The 19,039-nt window shown below is 40.8% G+C and overlaps 1 protein-coding gene across 1 annotated transcript in view; it reads right to left on the minus strand.

The window, feature by feature from the left end:
• CORIN (corin, serine peptidase) overlaps window positions 1-19,039 on the minus strand; it is a 300,775-nt gene that overhangs the window by 34,587 nt on the left and 247,149 nt on the right. Inside the window, exons 13-17 of the mRNA XM_056557481.1 lie at window positions 16,252-16,359; window positions 10,008-10,121; window positions 9,246-9,356; window positions 6,006-6,135; window positions 923-1,051 (exon numbers count right to left, since the gene is read on the minus strand). Of these exons, the coding sequence (XP_056413456.1) occupies window positions 923-1,051; window positions 6,006-6,135; window positions 9,246-9,356; window positions 10,008-10,121; window positions 16,252-16,359 (592 nt within the window). The remainder of the gene's footprint in view (window positions 1-922; window positions 1,052-6,005; window positions 6,136-9,245; window positions 9,357-10,007; window positions 10,122-16,251; window positions 16,360-19,039) is intronic.

The raw sequence follows: 19,039 nt of genomic DNA on the forward strand, positions 1-19,039 counted from the left end.
TGTTTCTTTAGTTTGCTTCCAACTTTCTGTTCTGTTGGATATCGTTCTGACTGGTTGCATTAATATATAAAATTCAAGTTTATGTGGTCAGATTGTAAAATGTCTGTCAACATCACTGAAATGTCTTCTGTATTCTCAAGAATGTTTCTTAGTTGGTGGAACATCTGGTTCATGTTATTTCCCACTTACATTTGTTGCCAAGGTAAAATTACAATTAAACAATTACTTTACTGTAAAGAAATACATGTCATACTTCATTTCTAGCATTGGAATTAAAATCAGCTGATGCCAGCTTTTAACCGCAGTAGAATTTATTGGAAATGGCAGTAAAATTATAGTTTCCTCTGAAACAACTGAAAATCTGTTAAATATTTGTAGCAAAAGATTATTGTTACTAGATGAGAACACAATGCCTCTAGAGATATCACACAGGTCCATAATGTAGTGGTGTGGGTTAAAGGAGCTGATAAGTAGGGGATAAGTAGCTGATTGGGGGAGGGTCCAACCGCTGGGAACCCCCCGCAATCTCCGGAACCCCAACTCTCTAAGTGAGAAACGCATGTTGTCTACCGATAGATAGCATGCCCTCCATTCATATCTATTGGAGCGCCAATAATGAGTGCTGTACTCGGGTCTCCAATAGAAATGAATGGAGCGTGCCACCTGCAGCACGCGCTCCTCACTGAGCACCGCGTTTTGTCTCGGGGGGGGGGGGTGGGGTGGGCGGTTTGACCGCTGACGGGACCCAATGCTCAGTGAAATGCGCGTGATTAGCTACTTATCCTCCATTCCTGTGGATACAAGTTCATTTTTACAAGTTCAATTTTATTGGAGTTCTTATTTAAGATAACAGAATTTAGGAATCAGGTGAAGATATGTATATGGGAATAAGAACAGTGAATAGAATATCTTCATTACTTACCTTGGTATCAATAGTTCATGGAACGCAGATCCATTGTGCATTGTCCACTCAGGTTTTAGATGCAACAATTTATTATGCTCTGAATGATGAGGGTACATGATGGGTGTAACCAACGTCATAGAGGGACCTCTAGAAGACAATGAAAAGTTCCAAGAACATAAATTTCTCTGAATATTACAGAATGTATGGGGGAGTAGCCTGGAGGTTTTAGTTTAACAATTCAGGATCTCAGAACCACAATAAAGGGTTTCAGCAAATAAATGTTCATCTTTGAAAACTCAATACACATTCAATAGCTGTCAGCAGAACATTTGTTTGGCCGATGGCTATCTCACTTGATCCTCACAGGATTGAACCCTTATGCGTCCTGAATTGGGTGCAGGAAAGTTACCGACTCCCAGACAACTCTGGCAGGAGCTTTTCTCCCCCAAATAACAAAGTGTTGGGCAGCTAAAAGCCAGCATGCTTGATCCTTCTCTACCTCAACATTTTCTGTCATGGAAGAGTCGGGAGGCTTACACATTGAACTGTTGGCAGTTCCCACGAAAAAGGTGGGTTTTTGACTAATGTGTATGGAGGCCTTTTGCATATGATTTAAGTAGACTTTCTGTATCAATTAATCGATTACTATGAACATTCCTCACTGGACATGCAATGGTCATGCAGGTAGTTTGCTAACAAGGTACAGTCATGTAGACAAAACCATACCCACATGTAGTGGCCTACGGCTGCATGATTTTGCTCATAAACGTGCCTTATTATTGGCTAAATTGTGCAGCTTTTGGCCACCTAAAACATGTGAAAGTTTTTATTAGACAACAAATTTACATTTATCTTCTGGAACTGTTCTACCCCTTCAACAAGCATAGTCTAGGAAAAGTCTCTAATGCATCACAAATAAAACTAGCATTTGGCCATGTTGGTATAATAATGTATTGTTTATATAAAATATTACTATGTACAATATTTAGATTTTGAAGCATAGTATTGTAACATAGTGTGATAGTACGGTACATAAAGCAATGGAACCCACAAGGACATGGCCGGTTTTAGGCTTAGCGTGGCCCTGGGCAAAATCAAAAGTGGGGCCCCAAAACTCATAATAGTGCACTAACCAGATTTGCACATTTTTTGTCACTTCAAATACCATAAAAAAATATCTAAAAAGCAATTGAAAAGTCCCATCAAAACAAAAATGGTACCGATAAAAACTAAAAATCACAGCACAAAAAATGACCCTCATACATCCCCATATACAGAAAAATAATAGAGTTATAGGGATCAGAATAGTACAATTTTATTTTTTTGTGTGGTTTCCCCACATTAGGTTGGTAGTATAGTTCCCCCACATTAGGTTGGCAGTATAATTCCCCCCCCACATTAGGTTGTAGTTCCCCCACATTAGGTTGGCAGTATAGTTCCCCCACATTAGGTTAGCAGTATAGTTCCCCCACATTAGTTTGGCAGTATAGCTCCCCACATTAGGTTGTAGTTACCCACATTACGCTGGCAGTATAGTTCCCCCACATTAGGTTGTAGTTCCCCAACAGTAGGTAGGCAGTATAGTTCCCCCACATTAGGTAGTAGTTCCCCCACAGTAGGCTGGCAGTATAGGCCCCCCACATTAGGTTGTAGTTCCCTCACTTTAGGCTGTAGTTCCCCCATTAGGTTGTAGTTCCCCCATATTAGGTTGTAGTTCCCCCACATTAGGTTGGCAGTATAGTTCTCCCACATTAGGTTGTAGTTCCCCCCCTTTAGGCTGTAGTTCCCCCATTAGGTTGTAGTTCCCCCATATTAGGTTGTAGTTCCCCCACATTAGGTTGGCAGTATAGTTATCCCACATTAGGTGAGCAGTATAGTTCCCCCACATTAGGTTAGCAGTATAGTTCCCCCACATTAGGTTGGCAGTATAGTTCCCCCCACATTAGGTTGGCAGTATAGTTCCCCCCACATTAGGTTGGAAGTATAGTTCCCCCACATTAGGTTGGCAGTATAGTTCCTCCACATTAGGCTGGCAGTATAGTTCCTCCACATTAGGCTGGCAGTATAGTCCCCCCCCACATTAGGTTGGCAGTATAGTTCCCCCACATTAGGTTGTCAGCATAGTTCCCCACATTAGGTTGGCAGTATAGTTCCCCCACATTAGGTTGGCAGTGTAGTTTCTCCACATTAGGTTGGCAGTATAGTTCCCCCACATTAGGTTGGCAGTATAGTTCCCCCGACATTAGGTTGTCAGTATAGTTCCCCCACATTAGGTTGGCAGTACAGTTCCCCCACATTAGGTTGGCAGTATAGTTCCCCCCACATTAGGTTGGCAGTATAGTTCCCTCCACATTAGGTTGTAGTTCCCCCACATTAGGTAGGCAGTGGCCCCCCACAGACATACAGCCTTCAGCCATATACAGTGTAAGGCTGGAGGCTATATGTCTGTGTAAGTCCCCACTTCAGTGCATCCGACCACCGCTCCTCCGGTCAAGGGTCACGATCTACTGCTATGGCCTATAGGCCATAGCAGTAGGTCCCGGGACTGGAGGAGCGGTGGTCAGAGCACCGAAGTTAACATGCAGCTTTTAACTTACCATGTCGGCCAGCGCGCATCCTACTCCTCGATACTCTGCTCCTCCATTCCTATGGGCACACGCACGGGATGTCAGTGACGTCCCTGCATGCGCTACCTCCCGGCAGCCCCTGCGTTTTTAAAGTTAACGCGGGGCTGCAGAAAGGTAACCGGGACATCCTTGTGTCCCAAAAAGATCTTTTGGGACACAGGGATGTCCCAAATGGGACAGGAGGGCCTGGGCAACTGCCCAGGGCTCCCATCCCCCAGGGGGCCCCCTGTGGGCTGCTCAGTGGTGGATCCGGGGGGGATCCACCACTGAACAGCCCGCAGGGGGCCACCTGGGGGATGGAGGCCCTGGGCAGTTGCCCGGTTTGCCCTGCCTTAATGTCAGCCCTGCACAAGGATTATCTGTTGAGAAAATCAGTATTTTTGTCTGCCAATATGGTAATTGCCAATTGTTCTCTAAGTTGGTAACAACTACAGCCTCGATGTAAGACATGCCAATATATAACAGAAATAGTGGCAGGAGTTCACAGGAACTGTGTAGAAAGATCTAAACAGAGTTAAGAATTTTACTACTTTGCTGAAACTTATACGAAATTCAGAGTGCAACTAGTAACTCACTGTAACAAAGCTTTTCTAGTAAATGGAGGGTTAAGAAACATCCGCGAGTCGGCATCCATTGTGCAATGTCTTTAAAACATAATGGATCTTCACACATACTTCCCTGTTAGTGAAGGATAGCACAACTTGGATGGCACTCCCTTAAAGAAAAAAAAATCCTGGCACATATTACAGGGATGGCTGCCATACAAGAATGCTTTAAGTGTAACTGGCAGAGTGGACTAGTCCCCGAGGTCCAGATTTTGCTCTGTAAATTGGATGCTGTGTTTCTTTTAATCCCTACCAGGCTTATAATATGATTATCACACTTGGCTTTTGCCAGTATCTGCATGGCTAGATGCTAAGGACGGGTTAACAAGATAGAAAGCGGAAATTCCACAAGTCATATCTGCGGTGCAAAACTAGAAGACCAAAGCCAGCATAAACATATCTTAGGGAGCACACCAAAGTAACCATATATATTCTTTATGACTACTAAAGTAGTAGTACTTTCTCAGGGGTGCAACTCATTTGCAAGTAACTGTGGAGTGATGGAACGCGTGGGGACTATCTGGGGGATACCCACTCTGGCTTATTGTGATGTGTTTTTTGATTTTTGCATTAGGAGGATATTGTTCACCATTGTTACAAGATTCTGTTATATTGCTATATTTTAGCAAATTATTGGGTGTCCCTGAGGGAAAGCCCAATTAGTTTGGGATCCCCTTCGTGGTTTGGGGATGGGTCTTAGATTCTTTCTTGCCCTCTCTGTATTTTAATTGTTTTTAAATGTGTGCATTTGTGTATATTTTTGTCCATATTTTTATTCTACTACTTTTGTACTAATATATAATATATACTGTATATTTTTGTCCTACTACTTTTGTACTATTAAAGAGTATATACAGTGTTGTTACTTTGGTGTTCGCCATAAAATATGTTTATGCTGGCTTCAGTCTTCTAATTTTGTTCTTGTAGAATATAAACACTGGCAGCACCCATATTTTGTATTTCTAGATAGATTTAGCCCACCACACTGTGCTTTCTATTTCTGTTGTGTAGACATCTTCCCTATGGGTTCTACTATTGACTATGTCTGCATCAGGTGTATCTTCATCTAAATAGAAAATGGTAGCATTCATGAGAATTGGCATGCCACAAAAGAAGCCTGAAAACCATAAAAAGATTCCATGTGATTTTATTTTATATAAATTTGTATCCGATGGTCACACGATCCACCTATAGATTATGCCGCAACTAGATTATCCAACTATCACATTAGTGTGGGGTTATAACTAATGGTAAACCCATCAATTATTATTGCATATGGACATAACAGAGAGGGGTCAGTGTAGGGAGAAGCAAACAAAGAGGGTTTGGATAAACCTGAAGTGTTTATTTCATGGATTGACACAGATAGCATAGGGCGTCTGTGCAAGAACAGTAAATGCGTCCTAAGCTCTTTAATAGTTTATCACAGAGCACCCCCTTATGTGTCTCTAGCAATCCACCATTATTTTGAACTATAACATTTATCAGCTTAATCTCTAACATAAATGTTAATGCCCGATAAGGAGCTGTGCTGGGCCCCTGTGCTGCTGCTGCCCAGGCTGCACCTATTGTATGGTCGGCCCCTGCTTCATTTATTACATGGTTGTCCTGTTAAAGTTTTATTCTCTGTTTCGTTGTGACGAATACTTAACCAATGGGAATACAAAAGCACTAAAAGAAAATTAGAATGTAATGCAAATTTTCCAAAAAGGAATTCTTATGACTGTAGTTGTTCTTCGCCCTATGAGTATATCAAATTTAAACTTTTCAATGAAGTAGGTGAGACCTGAAGATGAAGAATCATAAATATAAGTCATTGTGGCTTCATGATCCATAGTATTGATTATTACTACAAACTACTGACCTTACCCTAAACCCATTTGCCTGCAGACCCATTGAGATAACTCTTCTTCCCATTCATCAGCACAAACTTCATAGTCAGATGCTTCTCTGTGAATTACCAGGGCTGTCAATGAACTTACATTGGTTGACGCAGAAACTGAAAAATAAAATGCAAATAAATAAATTGAGGGTTTACAATAATTTCAGCAAGAAAAGATTTCAGTATTTTTACATCTCCTGCAGGTTTAGGAAGTGCTGGCATGAAGGGATAGTCTGGAACTTAAACACTGATAGCCTTTCCTTAAGGTGGCCATGTACATTATATGTTGGTCAAACCCAGCCAATTTAATTGGGACCAAACAACAATTTAATGTGTTGGGGGATGTCCTCACTTTTGATCAGGGACTTGGATTACCACATATCTGATCCTTGTTTGTAGGGAAGATATGCCACTACCACTGATGTTTGACATTGGCTTATTCCCCTCTACTTATTGAAAATACAGAATAGCTGAGGGCCAAATAAGAGTTTTGGCCAACAGCCCTCGTATGTGTATATATCTCTGCAAGGAAGGCAAGTACAGGGTCCTCTTCAATGTAACATAGACAGAGTGGCCTATCCATATGGAGAATGTACCCAGTACTGCACTTCAGTCCCTTTCAAGACAAAAACATGACCTGCAGTATCAGTCATCTGTATCAAAAAGCCACTGCCCCATCATTGTGCTGATAAGCAGGAGTCCTGAAAGTAACCCATCAATACACCATAAATGACTAAGTCCTGAAAACCCCTTTAATATAAATAGAGAGAAACAGTTGCAATGTGTATACTTAATATATACAACCTGTCAACTTTATTTCCAATGCATTATCTGTACAAGAAACTTATTGCTCCCTATATAGATGTAGATATATATAAAATATAGTGCAGTCAGATATGTGGTGTAAAACTTACTTATATCCCATTACATCTAATGGTTTTTGCATATGTTCAATTGGGTTGGGTCTTCCTGATGAGTTTGCTGTATTCTCAGAGTGAATCAGATGTCTCCCCCCTGCTGCTCTCAATCGTGGCTCAGACATGAGATATATGCAGCTACATCCCCCATTACCCAGTCCCATATTTATTTTTTATGTCAACATAAAACATTTGCTCAACATATACCAAGACCACGTGGAGAGGGAAAGTAGAACAGCAGCTATAACGTTACAGATGTTCATGTATTCACCTGTACTACTGATCCCTCTCTATTCCTCTATAGGCCTTGCCCTTACTTGCTTAGCCAATAGTTTTGTGCTGCCCAAGTGTTGCTGTTTGTGTATATAATCTGGATTCAGTACATTACAAATGGTAGAATGGATTCAGCATGTTCAAATTCTTCAGAATTTATGTATAAGAGAATTTTTTTTTTAAGTTGTGTGTAATTCTGGCTTTTTGCATAACAAATTTGGCTTGCCACATGACTACTGTTAACTTGTCCTTCAAAATGGCTGAAGTCATCGGACTCCAATCCTGCCAGCAGAATGTTGCTCAAAATGTTTTGTTTGGGATTGTCCAAATAATTTTGTGCTATAAATCTTTATGTCACAATTCTCTCAAAATGTCTGAACCAACCTTGTTGCTTCCTTTAGTCTTTGATGCTTTTAGAGGTCACTTTCACTAACTATATACTTTGACACTTACTTCCCTCTATATACCTACTATATACCTATCTACTACTTGTACATTGTGATACATCATGAACATTGCATATTCTCTTTAAAACCACAAGGATAAGAGAAAAGGAAAACTTTGTAGATGGAGAACTACACAGTTGAACATTTATTTTCAACATATTGCAGCATATATTTAAGAGTTAAAGGAAAACGGTCACCCGTTCACCCACACTAAACCCAATACCCGGGGTTATAGTGCGGGTGAACGAGAGACCGATGCGGGGTCCCTGACTCATTTATGTACCTGCAGTCTGGCGCCCGGTCCCTCTGTCTTCGGTGAACTGCACGCTGGAGGCGGGCCCACTGGCTGGATTTGAATATTCGTGGGCGCTGGTCACGTGAGCGCCTGTGCCTACTGAGTGCTCACGTGACCGCCTGTGCCTACTGAGCGCTCACATGACCAGCGCCCATGAATATTCTAATCCAGCCGGCGGGCCCGCCTCCAGCGCGCAATTCAGTCAGGGACCCTGCATCGGTCTCCCGTTCACCCGCACTATAACCTGGTGTATTGGGTGATCCTTTAAGGGCTTCAGGCATCAAACCTGTCTCAGTCAAAAACTTTCCTAATATCCCTTAAAGCACTTATCCAGATACTCAAAAATGTTATATACTGCTGAGGATGGCATGAAAATAAAATAAAGCACATACTCACCTCCCCTGACCAACAGGGGCTCACGCTTTAAAGTAATCCGTTCCCCCACAGCTCTGACTACTTCCTACTTCCGAGACAAACTCTTTACTGCAGTGATGGCCCACTCAGGTGATCAGTGTTGTGAAGAGCTCTTCTCTGCAGTAGTCAATGGGGATTGGGTGACATTACAGCGGGAGCCCCAGGGGACCAAGGTAGGTGAATATGTTTTCACCAAGCAGAGTTGAGTTTTATATTGCTATTTATACAGTATAACTATTTCGTAAAGTTAAAAAAAATTTCTATCAAGGGAAAGGAATAGAATTGTGGTTAAGAGAGGGAAGAGTTAAATCTAGAACTTTTTTCCCCTTAATTCCTCCAACGACCCTGTTGATCCAGAGAAAAAAAAAATAAACATTGACCATGACCAATGCTCTAAAGGGGTGACATTTGCTTCTTGATTCCAAGTATTGCTCAGACTGCATCAACACTTTTTAACGTTAAAATTGCTCTTAGTTTAGCCCCAAATGTATTATTAAAGGGAGACACCACAAGAATGACAGAGTTTTGACAACAACCTACAATGGCCAAAATGTACATTTCTCAAATTTAAACGCATTATCTGATAAGTGAGGAGATAACTGTCATATATAACATATCTGACAAGATTAATACTCTGAGGCGGACCAACAGAGTCAGATCTACCTATAGATTGGTTTCTTATAGTTTTGCACTAAGCTTCTCTCTTAAAATTCTTAACATTTTCTTTTTTGATCTTTTCCCCTCTTGGAGTCCTACTTTAAAACTATCTCACTTTAAATAATACATTTAAGGTATGGATATTAGGGCATTTTTGCAAATGATTTAAGTGTAAATGTGTTTAAAGCACATTAGTGATTATTTTGTATATCCAATCTTACTTACCACAGCTCCATTCATCAGAACTGTCTGTACAATCCACTCGCCCATCACACCACAGATCCCGTGGGACACACTCATGATTCGCACATTCAAGCTCTTCCTGTGTGCAGGATGCTGCAAAAAGTAACAGAAAAGGAAGACTAGACATATATCAGACTTAAAGCGTACCCATCAGATCCCAAATTTTTTTTTGTAAATATATCACTCAGTACTTAATCCTGACCATGTACATCTAATTTTTATGTGTCTAGCACCTTTATTTATTTATTTTATTACACTTTTAATATAGCTCACTAGTCTGAATTCCTCTCAAAGGGAGGGGGTGTGGCCTTACGGTGCAGGTCTCCGCCCCCTCCCTCAGTATGCTGTCTGCTCACATCTCCTCTAGCATTAGCAAAACTACAACTCCCAGCTTGTCCTCACTGACAGTAGCGGGACACAAGCTGACAGTGGGAGGATTTTTCGTCCAGTTGTGAGCCCTGCACTCACATCTGTCAATCAAGGAAGTGTGTCCATGACATAGGTGATGACGCATGGACACAGCAGGACTAGTATGTGTCCAAGCAGACGGGGGGGGGGGGGGGGGGGGCAGTTGTTTGACTGGCTTTTTCAGTATGAAATAATTCATTTTCTAATGAAAGCAATTGCAAAACTTATTGATTTTGCATGATTTACAACATATCAAAAGTTTTTGTATCTGACAGTGCCCATTTAAATGAATGAAAATAAGTTAGTAGGTTGTTTATAAACATATCCACAACTTACAGCAATTCTTCTCCTCCAACTCGTTGGGGCAGTCTGGAAAGCCATCACAGATCATGGAATGTTTAATACACATCTTGTTTCCAGGACATTCCCATAGGCCTCTCTCTGTACAGTCTACAGAAAATAAAGATGTCATAGTGTAATAAAATGTTCAGTAACAAAACAGTAAATAGTTTATAACTTATGCCACAGAGGAAATCCATGTCATAACATCCAGCATCAAACATTTATTGGTTTCCGTTTCTTCTCAAATACCCACCCATAATCCTCTGAACTTCTATGATGTGTTGTGAATATAAAAAGAGCATTTCCAACAGGGTTGCCAATTGTTTGTAAATTCATGAAGAGAAAATGTTATTTTCAATATAAAATGTTCTTTCTCAATAGGAATATATATACCAGATGGCCAACACACTAAAATCATCTGACTAATATCAGGTACTATATATTTTCTATAGTACATAAAGTACTGTACTGTATACATAATAGTACTTAGGTTTGCAGGAAACACATCATCCATGTTTCTCACATCCTATATACTGATCACAGATAACTGTGATATAATGGACAGATCATTAGAACATTATTAGAGATCTGTATACAGGGACATGCAGAGAAGACACAGACAGCATTGTCCCATTCAAGTGCACATTGCGCCACTGCTGCTAAAAGTAGTGTCTGTCAGGAAAAGCACCAGTAAACATTGAAGAGGTTGGGGCACTCACAGCGGCCTCTTCAACAGCAGATGGGCAGCAGTTCTAAAAATTGGACCCTCTCCAATCTAATATTCCTGGCCTATGCGGAGGAACAAAGGTTAATATTTTATTAGTAAACTCTTTGTAAGTACCATAGCAGCCGTCACTTCCCAATGCCCAAGTGTGGATACAGAATTGGTAAGATCGTCCTCTAAAAAAAATTGTAAGGCCTTTCCTTTTAAATTAGGATATTTTTATTATAAAACATCAATAAATGTAATAATAGAAATGCAAATTCAGATTTTGTTCTGTGCTACGTTAGCCAAACATAACTTTCTTTTTAGAATGCTGTTTGGCAACTTCCAAATATTATATTGAATGTAACAGAATTAGATACAAATGTATCTGGATCCTTTTATGGTAACAGAAACAGGACTGGTATTTTAGATTATTTCAGATAGAAATTTATAAAAAGCTGTTCCAGTATCTTGCTTACATGGAATAAGAATGAGACCTTGAGCCGTGAGCAACAAACATCTCTGTAGTACTTCTTGCCACAGTGAGTGTAATGTCACAATGACACTGGAAAATTTCCAGACTCATCCTCTTCCATATTTATAGAAATTCATGAAAATTGATTGAAAGTGGAAGTAGAAACAAGGCCTTCAGAATAAATATGATTATCTTCCCGAGAGCAAGCCTATACACAAAACTGCCATATAGTTTCATCTTATGTATGGAGAATTAGCTATATATGGTCAGAAATAAAAAAGAAAGTAATAAAAAATGTGTGTATAGATATACAGTACAGACCAAAAGTTTGGACACACCTTCTCATTCAAAGAGTTTTCTTTATTTTCATGATTATGAAAATTGTAGATTCACACTGAAGGCATAAAAACTATGAATTAACATATGTGGAATTATAGTCATGAAAATAAAGAAAACTCTTTGAATGAGAAGGTGTGTCCAAACTTTTGGTCTGTACTGTATATATATATATATATATAAAATGTGATAACTCGCTCTTGCAGACAGGTGCGGTTGCACTATGGAGGCACGGAAACAGAACTTGACAAATCAAAGTTTAGGGTTTTATTCACACTTGGCAAACAGTCTTAAATGCAGATCAAAGAAAAAATTAACAAAAGTCCACCTGCGTTCCTTAGGTGTTTGTTCATACCTGAGTCAATGCCATGCGGCATCAAGCCAGTCTTTTCCAAGCCTCCAGGCACTCTGCTCACCAGTTTCCACACTCCACAAGGAAGATCTCAAAACTCAGCTCTCTGGCAGTTTGAGCTGCAACATGCAAATCCCCCTCAGCTGGTGGAGCAGCCTACCTTTAAGGCCAACAAAGGCCTGTATTGTTGGGAATGGCCCCCACCCAACACTTGACCATTCTAAGTAAGAGCCGTCCCGAATTGGCTTTCCAGCCATACCACAGCAACAGTGTCAGTCTGCATTGCAGCACAGACACTGGACAATTATCGGCTCTTACTTCTCCAAGGCCAGGAGCCTTGGTGACACATACCGACCATCAACCACAATGCCCTTCCCCTTCTCACGATATATATATATATATAAAATCACACACATAGATAGATGGATATATGAATGCCATAATGCATTACAGATTTATAAATGGGCACAATCAGATTCAAAAACATTATATATGTTGTACATCTTGGCAAAACATTAACCTTTCTAATATACTTCATAAGAAAATTTTATTTCCTTTTTATAGAAGTCATGGTGGTCAATGATTCGTACTCTGATTGGCCCCCGGTAATTAGTGGTGTACCCCAAGGTTCAGTACTGGGCCCGCTGTTGTTTAATTTATTTATCAATGATATAGAGGATGGTATTAACAGCTCTGTTTCTATCTTTGCAGATGACACCAAGCTTTGTAGCACGGTACAGTCTATAGAGGATGTGCATAAGTTACAAGATGACTTGGATAGACTAAGTGTCTGGGCATCCACTTGGCAAATGAGGTTCAATGTGGATAAATGTATGCATCTGGGTACTAATAACATGCATGGGTCGTATGTCTTAGGGGGGATTAAACTGGCAGAGTCACTGGTAGAGAAGGATCTGGGTGTACTTGTAGATCACAGACTACAGAATAGCATGCAATGTCAGGCTGCTGCTTCCAAAGCCGGCAGGATATTGTCATGTATAAAAAGAGGTATGGACTCAAGGGACAGGGACATAATACTCCCCCTTTATAAAGCATTGGTACGGCCTCACCTGGAATATGCTGTTCAGTTTTGGTCACCTGTCCATAAAAGGGACACTGCGGAGTTGGAAAGGGTGAAGAGACGCGCGACTAAACTAATATGGGGCATGGAACATCTTAGCTATGAGGAGCGATTAAAGGAGTTACAATTGTTTAGTCTTGAGAAGAGACGTTTAAGGGGGGATATGATAAACGTATATAAGTATATTAATGGCCCATACAAAAAATATGGAGAAATACTGTTCCAGGTTAAACCCCCCCAAAGGACGAGGGGGCACTCCCTCCGTCTGGAGAAGAAAAAGTTTAGTCTCAAGGGGCAACACGCCTTCTTTACCGTGAGGACTGTGAATTTATGGAACGGTCTACCTCAGGAACTGGTCACAGCAGGAACAATTAACAGCTTTAAAACAGGATTAGATACATTCCTGGAACAAAATAAGATTAATGCTTATGAAGAAATATAAAATCTCATCCCTTCCCCAATATCGCGCCACACCCCTACCCCTTAATTCCCTGGTTGAACTTGATGGACATATGTCTTTTTTCGACCGTACTAACTATGTAACTATGTAACTAAGTCATGGCTTCTAAAATCATGGCTTTATCCAAGCTGAAGCATAGACTTGCACAAAGTCCAGTAACTGAGGGTGGGCTAGCCCTCTCTGTGCTCTATCCTGTCTGATAGGACTCCTTTGTGCTCTCTCCTGTCTGATAGGACTCCTCTGTGCTCTCTCCTGTCTGAGAGCACTCCTCTGTGCTCTCTCTCCTGTCTGATAGCACTCCTCTGTGCTCTCTCCTGTCTGATAGTACTCCTCTGTGCTCTCTCCTGTCTGATAGCACTACTCTGGGCTCTCCCCTGTCTGATAGTACTCCTCTGTGCTCTTTTCTGTCTGATAGGACTCCTCTGTGCTCTCTCCTGTCTGATAGCACTCCTCTATGCTCTCTCCGGTCTGAAAGCACTCCTCTGTGCTCTCTCCGGTCTGATAGTACTCCTCTGTGCTCTCTCCTGTCTGATAGGACTCCTCTGTGCTCTCTCCTTTCTGATAGTACTCCTCTGTGCTTTCTCCTGTCTGATAGTACTCCTCTGTGCTCTCTACTGTCTGATAGCACTCCTCTGTGCTCTCTACTGTCTGATAGCACTCCTCTGTGTTTTCTCCTGTCTGACAGTACACATCTGTGCTCTATCCTGTCTGATAGTACTCTTCTGTGCTCTCTTCTGTCTAATAGTACTCCTCTGTGGCCTCTCCTGTCTGATAGCACTCCTCTGTGCTCTCTCCTGTCTGATAGCACTCTTTTGTGCTCTCTCCTGTCTGATAGCACTCCTCTGTGCTCTCTCCTGTCTGATAGGACTCCCCTGTGCTTTCTCCTTTCTGATAGTACTCCTCTGTGCTCTCTCTTGTCTGATAGTACATCTCTGTGCTTTCTCCTGTCTGATAGTACTTCTCTGTGCTCTCTCCTGTCTGATAGCACTCCTCTGGGCTCTCTCCTGTCTGATAGCACTCCTCTGGGCTCTCTCCTGTCTGATAGCACTCCTCAGGGCTCTCTCCTGTCTGATAGCACTCCTCTGTGCTCTCTCCTGTCTGATAGCACTCCTCTGTGCTCTCTCCTGTCTGATAGCACTCCTCTGTGCTCTCTCCTGTCTGATAGCACTCCTCTGTGCTCTCTCCTGTTTGATAGCACTCCTCTGTGCTCTCTCCTGTCTGATAGCACTCATCTGTGCTCTCTCCTGTCTGATAGTACTCCTCTGTGCTCTCTCTCCTTTCTGATAGTACTCCTCTGAGCTGTCTCCTGTCCTATCAGACACAGAGGAGTACTAGTCCACCCTCACTTACTGGACTTTCTCCATATCTGTGCTTCAGCTTGGACAAAGCCATGATTTTATAAGCCATGATTTCAATAAAAAGGAAATAACATTTTCTTATGAAGTATATTAAAAAAAGGTTAATGTTTTGCCATGATGTACAACATATAAAAGTGTTTGAATCTGACAGTGCCCATTTAAATAGTAAACAAGCATGCATGTATTGAAATATGTCCCAAAATGCATATGGTCATTCAAGGGATTCCCTTATAACCATGTATTAAATCTTTAGACTTCTTTTGAGCAGTCTGACAGACCAAAAGCTCTGACTGTTATGTTAACCAGATTGTTATATTTGTGATAGTTATTTATAGAGTAGAATTTTCTAAGGTGACTGATGTTTTTGCATAAAAAAAATCAGTATAACTTTTAATTTGGTTATTTGCTCAGTCTGGGTTTAGAGGTCCAGTGGGTGGTTCTTATCAGTGATTGATAACTATAACAGGCAAAAGGCGGCCTACTGGACTCCTAAATCTGGAATCAGGAAGGATTTAAAGGGAGTATTCCAGAAACAAACAAAAAATTGCTTTATAACGTTATATAATTTTTTTTATATAACTTTATTAAAAAAGAAATAGATTTTATTTTTGTAATATTTGTAATATACTTTTTGACATTGTGTTTTTTGTTTTTGTTCTTTTTGCTGCCACAAATGTCTGTATTGGGAACTGCAGGGTTTCTTTGGTCCCTGCTTACGTATCCCTGGTGTTTTCGTGCTAGCGACGTTGAGCTTTCCCAAGTGAATTTTACATTCTAATGCATTTTGGCTGAGCATAAGAATACACAACACACTGGGGAAGGCTCTGTGTTACTAGTGCTATGTACACTGCAGCCTCCAGCAGAATATTCTTGTGATTCCAAGCAAACACCGCTGACACAAACAGAGGTGGCAGCAGAGAGCATTGTGGTCAGACTGGAAAGAACTACACAACTTACTCTGGAACATATAGCAGCTGATAAGTACTGAAAGGATTAAGATTTTTAAACAGAAGTAATTTAACACTGTTTAACTTTCTGCCATCAGTTGATTTGAAAACCCTTAATTTTATCTGGCGTACCCCTTTAAAGTCCATTGGAATATACAATACACTGGATCTCTGTCACTACTGGCATTGTGTGTGCTGCAGAGCTTGAGCAGAGCAGGCGAACAGAGACCAGGCATAAGCAGGCCTGCAGTACCACACACAGACACTGGTGGCAGCAAGAAGCAGTAACACAAAAACGTGTACATTTAAAAAAAAAATAAAGATATACTACAAAATTATTTAAATTTATTAAAGCAATGTATTATTAAAAAAAAAATTCATACAAAGTAGTAGAGCTTTATTAACCAGAAATGAATGTTCATGTTAAGGACAGCCTACAAATATTGTTGTATGTTCTTAAAAAGGAACCAGTCATCAAATCCTTTCTCATGTCAAGTCCACTGTGTGTATATCAGTTACTTACCACAATTTGCTTCATCACTGTCATCTTCACAATCCGCTTCTCCATCACATCTTCTGGAGGCCAAGATACAGCGACCAGACAGACACTTGAAGTGGCTAGGTGAGCATTCTAAACAGAAAAGAAGATCAATTCCAGATAAATAACATTTAAGACGTGGCAATCACTGCCAGAGCAGAAGCAGGTTACCAACATATTATTTTATAAATTAGACTCGTACCTCCATGTATTATAGATATACCATATCAATTAAACAACCTAATGTATCTACAATACAACATAAAAACCATAGAGACAACCTCTGTCTGTTTATCCTGTGATGGTCCTTGGACATTGCAGAGATTGGGGGTGGTCCAGTTCCCAACTGAAACCCTCTCTAGAAGCCAGAACAGAGAGCAGCTCTCATTCTACCTGACCTGAGCAGTCCTTATATTCAATGGAGTAATACTATATTTATCCTGTGTGAAGCAAAAATTCCAGCTTTCCCTCTGTATCCCAGAGCGCCTTGGACTGGAACGAACCACTTCCATGCAATATTGATCAAACAAACAGGATCGTCCAGCGCTTGGTTCGGGAAAAATTGCGAGGATTTTATTCAAGAGATAAAGGTACAAACATTGTGACGCATTTCAGCTGCTAGTTCACAGCCTTAGTCATACAAAAGATAAAACACACTGAAAATTCTTAAATAGGAAAGGAAGAGGAGGAGTCATCAACAGGAATACAATACACTTGTTGCAGGTGAGTAACCCCCTCCACTTATCTACCCTTTTGTGTGACACTCCTACTTATAGGCATGATAGAAAAGATGCATATTTTATCTAACACAGTTCACACACAGAAATAAAAACGTATGGGGTTAACGGATTGAATTCCACCCTATATGAAGTGACGACATCACCTCCTGAATAATAATGAACTATAAAAATATGTGTTTAAAATCAAAAGAGCAGATTTTGACTGTTACTAGTAGCAACAGGATATATTTATCCTGCAATCTCCCAAAGTTCCCAGAGACACAGAAATATCCCACCTCAATATAGTGGCAGTGCACATATTCAACCATTCCTAAATTCATTGTCTACGAGAGTGCTGAAGACAGCTAAGCACTATACTCACCTATCTCCGGCACTTCTATGGTCAATGAATGGAACAGTGGGTAAAGGGATATACCCATCTCCTAAATCACGTCACGCTCTGCCCCTCAATGCAAGCCTGAGGGAGGGGGCGCTCAGGGGACTGATTCGGGGACTGATTACAAACGGGTTGCCGCGTGCAAGATCACGGGGGTCCACAGCGGCAGGACTCCCGCGATCAGGCATCTTATCCCCTATCCTTTGGATAGGGGATAAGATGTCTAAGCAAAGGAGAGCCCCTTTAAGTATGTAAACTGCAGCTCAATTCAGATGGGAGCTTTGGGTGTCCAGTTCTTGAAGTTGTGGGTGGTCCCAGGAGTTGGACCCCCTTAATCAGGTACTTATTCCCGATCGTATGGATAGGGATTGAGTGTCCATGGTAGCAAACCCCCTTTTAATGTAGCTAAAATATTTACAACAATTTTTAGAAAAGCTTAATGTTGGAGTGACTTTATGTCACAACATTTTGACCTCAAGCATGCTATATTAAAGATAAGTAGGCAACAACATAATAAAGTATAGCAAGCCAGCAGGGTTTACTACGGACAGAAGCTGTCCAACCAACCTAACTTGCTTTGATGAAGATGTGAGCAGAAGCCTGGACAGAGGGGTGGCTGTGGATATAGTATTTTTGGAATTTGAATAAGGTGTTCTGCATTGTTCCTCATAGACGTCTGATAGGTAAAGTAAGGTCTTTAGGTTTAAAATTTAGTTTATAACTGGACTTAAAACTGGCTTAAGGACCGTACCCAGTGAGTGGTGGTCAATGATTCCTACTCTGAATGGTCTCTGGTTATTATTGGTGTACCCCAAGGTTCAATTCTGGGTCCAATTTTGTTTAACTTAGTTATTAATGATATAGGAGATGGGATTACCAGTTCTGTTTCTATCTTAGTAGGTGACCCCAAGTTTTGTAGCACGGTACAGTCTACAGAAGATGTACATAAGTTACAAGCTGACTTAAATAGACTAGGTGTCTGGGCATCCACTTGGGAAATAAGGTCAATGTAGAAAAATGCAACATATGTCTAAGGAGGGTAAAACTGGGAGAGTCACTGGTAGAGAAGGATCTGGGTGTACTTGTAGATCATAGACTACAGAATAGCATGCAATGTCAGGCTGCTGCTTCTAAGGCCAGCAGGATATTGTCATGTATCAAAAGAGGCATGGACTCGAGGGACAGGGACATAATACTCCCCCTTTATAAAGCATTGGTACGGCCTCACCTGGAATATGCTGTTCAGTTTTGAGCACCGCATGACTAAACTAATAAGGGGCATGGAAAATCTTAGCTATGAGGAAAGATTGAAAGAATGAAATGTGTTTAGATTTAAAGGGGTATTCCAGGAAAAAACTTTTTTTTTATTTTTTTATATCAACTGGCTCCAGAAAGTTAACAGATTTGTAAATTACTTCTATTAAAAAATCTTAATCATTTCAATAATTATCAGCTGCTGAAGTTGAGTTGTTGTTTTCTGTCTGGCAACAGTGCTCTCTGCTGACATCTCTGCTTGTCTCGGGAACTCCACAGAGTAGAAGAGGTTTGCTATGGGGATTTGCTTCTAAACTGGGCGGTTCCCGAGAAACGTGTCATCAGAGAGCACTTAGACAGAAAAAAACAGCTCAACTTCAGCAGCTCATAAGTACTGAAAGGA

Source organism: Hyla sarda, chromosome 1, assembly GCF_029499605.1.
Source record: "Hyla sarda isolate aHylSar1 chromosome 1, aHylSar1.hap1, whole genome shotgun sequence".
Taxonomy (NCBI): Eukaryota; Metazoa; Chordata; class Amphibia; order Anura; family Hylidae; genus Hyla; species Hyla sarda.